This window comes from Fulmarus glacialis, unplaced genomic scaffold, assembly GCF_000690835.1.
Source record: "Fulmarus glacialis isolate BGI_N327 unplaced genomic scaffold, ASM69083v1 scaffold4526, whole genome shotgun sequence".
Classification (NCBI taxonomy): domain Eukaryota; kingdom Metazoa; phylum Chordata; class Aves; order Procellariiformes; family Procellariidae; genus Fulmarus; species Fulmarus glacialis.
In genome coordinates, this window is record NW_009216075.1 from 1 (window position 1) to 10,728 (window position 10,728).

A 10,728-nucleotide genomic window follows, 5' to 3' on the forward strand; every position below is an offset into this window, starting at 1 on the left:
GGGCGGGGAATTTAGGGGGGTGAGATAGAGAGAGACTGTATAAACATCAGTAAGTATGTCCAAAACAATCTGTGCTCTTATTAATCATAATTCTAAAATGATAAAAAGACCCTCTTTTGGAGTGAAAACAGTCATCACTGTCACATGCTCCATTATGGAAAGGATTTATGTGGCTTCCTCTTAGCAATGTAAACCAAGGCTTGAAAAGTTCCACATATTTTACTGTTCGAAGCCCTCTTATGGCAACTACGAGACACTACAGTGCTAATCCATGTTTAAAAATTAACAGACATACTGGAAGAAAGAGCGGTAAGGAGTTTTGCTCCAAAATTATTTAGTATATTAAAAAGCTGAAAGTTAAATAAAGCAAAGGATAGTAGCTTTAATACAGAACTGAAATTTCAGGTCGGATTCCTTTGCTGTAATGTTGGCAAGCTTCCACCAAAATTACTCGTAATATGTTGCAGAAACTATAAACACATGGTATTTACAGCAAATCCCCACTTCTTAACTCAAATCATAGGTCTGTATTTGAAGCAAAATTTGGACTCTAAGCCAGTGTTAATAGTGCTGAGGTAAATTTGTACCACTTGAATGCTTTTTATGACCTTTATTTATGTTAAATCAAGGCCCTCTTCAGGAAAGTTGGTAGTTATAGTCTCTTATGTTTCCTAAAAAGAAAAATAAACCCTATATCTCATTCTTTTTGATTTCAAGAAGGCCATGCCACAGTGCGGTATCCATTTTCATCTGTTTTGCTTGAACAGGCAATTACTTCATTTTCAGCACTGATCTCATTAGCATAGACTTACTTGTACCTGCAGTATAAAAGGTGCTCCATAAAAGCAAATTGTATTTCATATCACACCAGTCAAGACTTTTCAAGCTACTACTTGATACACAAATGTAACACCACATACCATTGAACTCGCTCATCTTTTTCTTATTTACCTGTAGAAATAGCTTGTGTAAGACACCAGAGATGTTGATTTACACAATATACTGATGGCGTCAGACTTTGCTAATGACTAGACTACTTTATTTTTGGCCCGGTGTCTCCATCAGGCCACCTTAAAGAGGAACTGGAGTTCTTCTACACATTTTACAAGGCCCTTTTAAAATGTGCAGCATTCCCATTTGCCAACTGGCATGTTTTCAAGGAAACCCTGGTTAAACCATAGCACATACAAATAGGAAGAAACACAAAAGAGTTTAATAAAAAGAAATCTACCATGAGAGCAAAGATTATATCATGTTCTAGAGTATTTCAATGAGCACCCACTAAAAAGAGATCTCTAATTTTGGGGTCAACATTTCACAGTGAAGGAATCAACTGGAAGACTGAATGTTTGTTGGAATGCTACTTGCTATAGCAAAAAATAGCAGATGATCTCTTGTAAATTATTTTGGGGGGGGGGGAATTTTGAAGCAGTGAGAGATGCAAACACCCAAGTGTGAATTTTGGCTGCAACTAAACAGGGAATAGTAATGAATCTAGTAAAATCTACTGTAGAAGTAGGGTCTTCGCTTCTTTTTCCTCTCCAGGTTTCCAACACTACAGTTACCAAACCACACAGGTTTATAACAAAACAAAGAGTGCTTTTATGATCCTGTGTCTTTAACAACTATGCTGAGAAGACACATAGATACTGCTCATTGAAATTATGGATACACTTTATCCTTCCCTAGATTCTCCCTCGCAGTCTTCACTTAAATCCTTAAATTCATTCTTAACCCCACAACATGGGAAGAACTTTCGTGGAGGGAATTCCTGATCGTAGAGGAAAATGCGCCTCTTTTGCCACACTGAGCAAGGGGAGGGTCTCCCAGTCCCTGGAGAGCACTTGGGGCAGGGCGAGGAGGCACAGCTTCCTCAAGCAGGCATGCCCTCAAGAGCTGAAGGTAATATGCTATAAGTATATACCCATATTATAGCTACCAGTGCACACTAAGACTCCCAATTACAAAGGACTTGAAAGCTGTGCAGAGAGATCTCACATAGCACAACCCTCTGCGCAAGATGCTCAATTACAAACCCTCTCGTGTTTCTTTTCAACCACATTCTAATGCCCATTTTAAACCACACCATCTGCAAAAGCGATAAATACACTATCGAAAAGCTGAACAGATTTCACGCTTTTTTTTTTTTTTGCCTTTTTTTGCTTTTTTTTTAATGCTTAATGGTTTCAACATTTGTTTTTTGGAAACTGGGTCTTTAATGCATGCAGTGTTTTATGCCTATGTAATGAATGGTTGTTTGAAGTGAAGAGAGAACACTGAAAAAACCTGAATCGCTGCCGCTGGCCTGCTTGATCTAGGCCCAATTTCCCTGCATTTCAATCATATTAAATTCCATTCTCTGCAGTTTAAAATGTCAGTTAACTCAAGATAAGTCCAATTAGATAGGGCAGACACTGGATTCTCCTGACTGTTTGACTACTGTTGAAATGCACCTGTAATTGATTGCAAGATAACTACTGTTAAAAGCAGGGTATACTGTCATTGTTTGGAAAAAAATGTTTCATAAACAAAAAAATAAATTTGTCTTTTTAATTCAGTCATGCCCTGTAATTCCAACTCAGATTTCTTTAGTTTTATTCCACAACATACTGAACAAACATTACTGAAATAACTCTACCAGGACCCCATCAGCAAAGACTGGATTTTTTCCATATGGAATAAATATTGGTATCATTTTCCATATGGCTTTGCTTATTTTCAGTTCTAAATTTGAAAACATCACAAACAGAAACAGGCATAGAAGAGTTATCGAATCGTGTAAGAGCCAAAACCTGGACACAAATGTAACACCATAGGGCAAACAGGTTTGGACTAAAAATTAAATTCCAAGATTCCAAGTGCTATAGCAAGCAGCTGCTAAACTCAAAACATACCACTGCATTTTCATCAAACCTTGGGGTTTGGGGTTTTTTTGTTGCTGTTGTTGTTTTTTTAAAGTGTTCACAGAAAATTAATTTGCCATTTTGACAGCCCTAATATATAAAGCCTGGGCAAAAGAGCAACTGCAAGCATTGAAAGGCTACTTCCCGCTCCCAACCAAACAAGAACAACTATGTTCCTGAAACCCAGCCAAGCAGCTGTATTTCAAAAAGGTTCTGTTTCATTCCTAATTTGGAAACAAAGGAGACTGCTTTGTAATGTATTATTTGCATTACCCTAATAATCTAGAAACCAGATCGTATGCTAGTACACAAAAACTTAGCCTGTAATTTGGCAGCCTAGACTGTATCATCACATATTAACAGACCTTCGCTTCACGGCAGTAAGGTAACAGTGAAATATTTCAAGCAAGACAAAAGTTACATGTTACATGAAAGTAAGGGAAAGACTGGCAGTTCCTGCTTCATGCAACACGTGGCAATTTATAGACTGATCAGACAGCTACCTATAGCTCAGGACAAATGAATTTGGTAGATCACTCTCAGTAAGGATTCAATTCTGACAGATACTCAGTAACTGCAGTGGCAAGTAAGATGCCTCCAACTTCACCGCACACCTCAGTTTTTACAATGCTGTTTTTACTCCAATAGGAGTATCCCCCATTTGCACAACTTCTTCAGAGTTGTTTTCATCATGCTTGAGAAAGCCGTAAGAGGGGGGAGAGAAACTGCTCCTTCTGGTAAAAGTCCTGTTTCACTTTCATCACTCTTCTGTAGTTAGAAAATATATGGAGGCAGGACAGAGGGGCCAGAAGTCTCCGCAGTCAGCTTGTTAGACACTGTATCAAAGTTATTACTGAAAGAATGTTTAAATGAACTTACCAGTAGAGAAAACAAGAACTGTGTTGTCCCAAAGACCATATCTTTTCAGAGCATCAGTAAGATTTCCTACAGCTTCATCCATAAGAGTGACCATCCCTGCATAATGGCGCCTCTTTACATCTTTAATGGAAGAATATGGCTTCATGTATTCTTCAGGGACCTCAAGAGGTTCGTGGACAGACTGAAAAGCGAGGTAGAGAAAGAGGGGCTGGGGTGGAAGGGATAGAATGGAAATTAGTTGAACATAAAGTGCGAAATGCAAAAGCTACTGCAGCAAAAGCAGCCCTGATCCATCAACAGCTGCAGGCACTAGATTTTGATTTCTTCTACATTTCTGTCTCCTAATCCTAAACATAAACTAATAAAACTTTGATAAAGGACTTTTGCAAAGCTGTGGAAAAACATCAGGTGTATCTTTTCTGCATAACACAGTTGTTAACATTTTCCTTCTATGAAACTTCTCCCATTAAACTGCCCATTCTCTTTTTAGAAAAGCAAACTACATGCTAAATACTTTCTATAAATTCATTACTTGTATTATTAAAAAAGAAATGGAGCAGGGTAGCAGGCCAGGGCTGTGCAGCCAAAGCTGATTCTGACAGCAGACAAGGCAAGTTTTACCAGCACTGCTTCTCACATTTAGCTCTACGTACCCTGCCGAAAACCCCAAATTACAGCTCAAGTGCAGGTCTCTCCATTAATATTTCATTAACATTTTTTTAAACATTCTTTAGTGCTAAAGTTATCAAAGTAACAGCTGCTGACTGTACCTTCTCAGTGTTATGATTGGCTATAAGATCTATAGCTCTTTCTGTGAATAAATTAGTAGAGTACGTGTTTTTAAACCCAGTTGCAACTTCTTCTCCGTCTCGAAAGTCCAGAGCGCAGCGTGTTACGTTCTTTGCTTTGATGAGGACACAATGGTCATGAGAATAATAATCCTCACTCCCCAGAAGATAGCCTAGAACAGGAAAAGATGTCAAATAAGCAGGCCAATGTAATGGCATATAAACAGATACATCAGGGGAAAAAGAAGTAAAAAATAAATGTCAAAACTTCAGTGGTTTTGAGCTGAAACACTCATCCAACATTTGACCATCTGTGGTGACATCCCTTGACAGGTCTAAGTAGCTCAACATTTAATACTTCATAGACTTTTTATTGCTAATGCAAGTAGTAATTTCAAAACACAAAACATTTTGAAAGCTGTTCAGTGACTTTATATTCATAACTTGATATCAAATACATTAGCATTAAACTAATGCGCTGATAGCAAAGGCAGTGACCTAGCCGTGTACTACTCTGATTTTTAGCTGGTATGATTTTGTATATTTGTATTTTCACATAAGACTTCTCTCTCTCTTAGAAAGTTCAGATTTTTTTTTCTATTTATTCAAACCCATCCAAGTATGAAGCATTTTTAATGTCAGCTGTAAAGCAACTTCTGATCCACTGCTGACACCAACTGGTGAAAAAAAGACATTATTATTTAAAGATACCCAAAAGAAACTATGCAAAAATTCTAGCTATATAGATTTGCTCCTATCAAGGCCTACCCTGTTAAGCATTGAGTGCCTTTCGTTTTTATCAACCAGAAACAAACCTCTTCAAAATTTTTTGAGTCCCAGTAATTATTACTTTGAAAATTAGATTTCAGATTTATTCACCAATACCCTGAAAAAACAGACGAATCTGCAAAAATATATTCTTAAGTTCTGCAAAACCAAACTAAAATTGGGGACAAAAACCCAAAATGGAGGAACTTCACCTGAATTTTTATTCAGCAGCTTCAAGTATAGTTACCTGTGCAAAAAAGTACGTACAGAAAGAATTAAGTTCTGTTTTAAATACAATATAAGGAGGAAATTTTAGGAGGAAAAAATTACTTTTGTTTCAAAGCATACGGAGAGATTTTGTGGGCAGATTGCCTACATCAATGTACTCAGAGCCACAAGTTGCATTTTCCCATTTTGAAAATGGAAAAATGAGAATAATAATCCTCACTCCCCAGAAGATAGCCTACAGGAACAGGAAAAGATGTCAAATAAGCAGGCCAACGTAATGTCATATGAACAGATACATAAGGGGAGTGGGGGAGACACTGCGTCAAGTTTGCCCCTTAGAATCAAATGCCCCTTAATTGCACTCAACACCTACTGGAATTACATTAACATTATAGGATATTAATCAATGGCTACATTCTCTGAAAAATAATGTCATGCTGGGCACCCAACGACCATGCCCAGAGCCAGACTGTATTACGGCCCCTGCATTAAGAGCCTGCTCAGTGCCAGGGTCAGATTTCACAAGGAGTGCCAACCTATCTACACCTATGCCGTCAAAAAGATTCCAAGCTACTGCAAATGGATGGGAGGAGGCATATACATTTAAGCAACGAGACGTTATATTGCAATCCATACATATTAGCTTAATTCAGTTATGAAACCACGGTCCCTAGGTCCCTGAAGAGTGAAAAAAGACAATCTAAGGGAACAGTTCTTCCCACCTAAAGTTTGGATCGCCTGTCCTGCTTTTGGCTGGGATAGAGTTAATTTTCTTCCTGGTAGCTGGTATAGTGCTGTGTTCTGGATTTAGTATGAGAATGAGGTTGACACTGATGCTTTAGTTGTTGCTAAACAACTAAATGTTGTTAAATTAAATGTTTAAGTAGTGCGTACACAGAGTCAAGGCCTTCTCAGCTTCTCGTGCTCTACCGACTGAGAAGGCTGGAGGTGCACAAGCAGCTGGGAGGGGGTACAGCCAGAACAGCTGACCCAAACTGGCCAATGGGATATTCCATACATATGACGTCACGCTCAGCATATAAACTAGGGGAAAGCTGGCTGGGGACCGCTGCTTGGGAACTGGCTGGGCATCAGTTGGTGGGTGGTGAGCAATAGCATTGTGCATCACTTATTTTGTATATTCTTTTATCATTATCATTATTATTATTAATATTTTCCCTTCCTTTTCTGTCCTATTACACTGACTTTATCTCAACCCACGAATCTTACTTTTTTTTTTTCCCCGCAAACCTCTCCCCCATCCCTCAGGGAAGGGGCAAGTAAGCAAGCGGCTGTGTGGTGTTTAGCTGCCTGCCGGGTTGAACCACGACATTGTCACTGTCTGTAACGGGCACATAGCGCAGCCAGGCTCTTCATTTATGCACCTGAAGTTAGACAAGAGGAATGCGGACTTCAGCTTAAGTTTCTCTGCATCTTACTTTCTCAGCTGTAGAGGTGGGCAGCAGTACCATCAACACCTTGCAAAGTTATTTTGAAGACAATGAACTGTTTTGAAATTCTCCATTCAATGGAAGTGTCTTAAAAACAACCAAGTGGAGATGGACAATTTTGTATTCAGTACCACGCAGAATGAGATGTATTGCAGGCAGCGTGATTCACATAACATCTGCAGCTCTTGTGCAAAACTAATAAATGTCTAACCAATATCAGGATACGAGCCTTTGTGAGAGGAAGAATAAACAACAGGTAGCTACAAGTTTCTTTGTAACACACTCACACTTGGACAATCTGATTCTGGCATTATTTTTTTAATCTGAGGGTTTGACTTCATAACATGCAAGTTTCTGCACAGACCTTTTGGATACTGTTTTGTAGAGGCTCTCACACCATCTTCCTTGCCACAGGCTCTGGAAAATGCTACTCTACTGGCAAAGCATGAATGTGGTATGATGTCTATTTTTCTCTTAAAAAAATATCAGCTTTTAGAAGCGCAGCATTATTTGCAGAGCAAACCATGTCTACTGTCTGATCTAACACAAAGCATTCAGATTAAAGACACTTATAAAAACAAACCAATCACTACACCTTAAATCTTCTAACCATCATGGAACCAAATTAAATCCAGATCATAAGAGAGAAATACTTTCTTAGGAGCCACTCAATAATTATGATATTTTCTCCAATAAATTGTAAGGCTTGGGCATGCATTTAAGGCACTATCTTATTTTAAGCAGTTACACTTTGGAAACACGCATGCCCAGAGATTGATTTACTTATACACTAGTAGTAAATCTGCTGTTCTTAGAAGAATCGGGCTGTTTCTCATCATTTTTAACACCGCATTTATTGCCCATATTAAATCTAACCATTACCAAAGTAAGTATCAAATCCTCTGCGGGTTGGAAGGCATTCTTTTCTGTACATCCCTAAATGCCACTTCCCCACCATGTGAGTAACGTATCCCGCCTCTTGAAGTAGCTCTGGGAGGAGTTTCTCATCCAGTGGCACACAGCTGGGCTGACACGGCCAAATTATCTGGTGTTGTAAACCTGTGTGGATCTAGCAGAGAAAAGAAGGATGCAAGATCAGTTACAACACAGCAACGTGTTCCCGTAGGCTGCTTTATAAGCAAGTGCAAAAAGAAACAAAGCTACACCAGAGGCTAGCATTAGTTTTAGGGCCTCCTGTCCTCACCAATGTAGCACTGAGGAAGATGAGGGCAGGGGGAATATGGAGGAAGACAAGGGGCTTACAAGATCTTCCCAGGCATAAATTGAATGCAATAAAAAAAGAGCAAAGCCTTTTGCAATTTCGTCTAAAAATCTAACAGGTAACAACTACCATTACGGCCTCTTTGAAGGCTAGGGACAACATTTCAACATGGAATGAGAGATTTTAAATGGGATGGAGATGGGCAAACAGGCACATGGCAGGTGAAGCCACCGAGCTTTTGCCTGTATCAGAGAACAGTCACCAGAGGAAAGGGTGATATAGGCTAAGAGAGCACTTTTTACATTACTTTTCTAAATATACATTATATACACACGTCTATATATTTATTTACATACTTAAAGTGAGTGTGAGCACTTTTACAAAAAAAAGCATTTGGATACTGGGGATAACACAAGTTTTAGACACTGCCTAGATCTGACCTCTAATAGTTCCGCATAAGTTTCCTACCTTAACAAGTGGTGAACTTTGTATCTCTTTACAAAAGCATGACTGACAACCATACTCCGAGCACTACGCTCCACTTGATGCAAGAAACTGTTCAGTTACTGTGTACTATAAGTTGACTTTCATCAACTCCCCTATCTCCTCCAGAAAAAGAATGCACTACTCTAAACTTAGGCCAGCAAACATACATATAAGAGTATAAACATCTTGTTTATTTACTAAATATTTCTAGTAATCTGCCTCTGTCAAAGCACAAAATCTCCAAGACCCCCTACAGCAAAAGACATCAGATTTTATACCTCCACTGAGCACTCCAGTGTAGCAAGCTGCATGATTAATTTTTAAAGCATCACTTTAACAACACTTTGAACTCACTTTTAAACCAAATAAGCCCTGATCTTAGGCAAGTGGCTAAGTAGACTTTCACAAAGGGCCTACTACTAATTTTCTTTGAAACAGGAGCTGGAAAAAACTTTTTTTTTTAAATGCAGTATTACAAAAAAGATTACTAATATAATGAAAGATACAAGCTAGCAAAGCATTGCAATTTCTTCCACTGTCTCTAGAAAGCAAGAAAAAGGAGAGGAAAATAATAATAATTAAAAAAAAATCTATAGCTTTAATAAACCAGTACCTTTGCTCTTCTTTCTTTATGAACTGCAAGATGACTATCAAAATTCCGGCTCCACATCGACCAGTTTTACGTTACTTTTTCAAATCTCTGAGCAATTGTTCATCATACCAATGGGTAAAACAAAACAAAATCCCACATATTTGCTACATAATTATTTCCTGCACACAATGTTTCCTCAATTTTATAGAAAAATTAATTCCATTTTCTAATATTATTTTACTCATTTGTAACAAGGTCAACATGAAGATGATTAAATTATCTAGTCAGATGCATATGATAAATTTAAATCAGGACTGAACTATAACCATTTCCAATTTCCACTTTAAAGATCAGATGCAGCACTGTCCACTTAACCCTGAGCCATTTCTAGATAAGCACGTTCAGAGTATGAACCGTATTCTAGAAACAGTCAAAATGAAAAAATGTTTTAGGTTATTTACACAGAACAATTTAAAGAGTTTTTAAAAAAAAAGTCAATTACATCTTCCTATTCTTTGTTATTGACTCTTGGAGTTTCTAGGAATGGAACAAATGTTGCTTGGAAAGAGTAAGTATCACCTAGAACAACCTTCCTGCGACAAGAGATAACATCCACTAGTAACAGGATGACATTTATTTTCATCCTGAACAGTTTCTTTGACAATCACTATGGTTAACATGCATCTGCAGGACTTTTTAAGAGAGAGGGGATGTTTCTCAAATACACTTAACCCTTTGCGAGTTTTTCCTTTCTGTCTGTGCTGTATTCTCTTTCTGCCCCCTCCCCGCCTCATTTTTGCCAAAGTTGCAATAAAAAGAAGGGGGAAAGGGGAGTATAGCAGTATGATAAAGTCCAATTTGTATACCTGTGCAACTGAAAAAAATGGGAAAACTCATGACTAGGACTACGAGGCAGCTAGACACCCTGGCTAAGGATCAGTGTGCACTTCATCAGAGGGTACATAAACGTCTATACCTATGTTACCACATGAAGGAAAATGTACAGGTTAGGATGCACTTAAACGCTGCATTGGAAAACAAGCTGCATAAACCGAGCGCGTAGCGCTTATCCGCTTCTGGCTGCATCTTGACTGCGTGCCTGCCCAGTTCAGAACTACGTAAAAGAAGATGACTACGACAGGAATATTTTTCACGGTACGCTGCCATGCCTGTTAACACAACCGAAGCGCAGAGAGCATCTCAGCTTTTCCGAAGCAGAACAACTTGCACTAAACTCACGCTTAGTTTACGGCCGAGCTAGCAAGCCGAAAGCAAGGGAAGTAAGTTTCCCTGCGTACAAACGGAACTGGTGTTCGTACAGCTGCCTTCTCCCAAGCGCACCTCTGCATGAGGCAGAGGAAGGCCGGACGACGCGCGGCGCTGCGGGAAGCCCGGAGGAGCGCAGCGCCCC

General features: G+C 38.9%; 1 protein-coding gene across 1 annotated transcript; it reads right to left on the reverse strand.

Annotated features, from left to right (window-relative positions):
- Positions 1-3,782: 3,782 nt before the first annotated feature.
- Positions 3,783-9,395, reverse strand: LOC104077781 (arylsulfatase B-like; the record flags this gene model as incomplete). The annotated part of the gene is made up of 4 exons (XM_009579148.1): positions 9,339-9,395; positions 7,900-8,086; positions 4,553-4,743; positions 3,783-3,990 (listed from the first exon to the last, which is right to left on the reverse strand). Coding segments are annotated over exons 1-4 (643 nt in total), but the record flags the coding sequence as incomplete, so codon positions are not given.
- Positions 9,396-10,728: the final 1,333 nt, after the last annotated feature.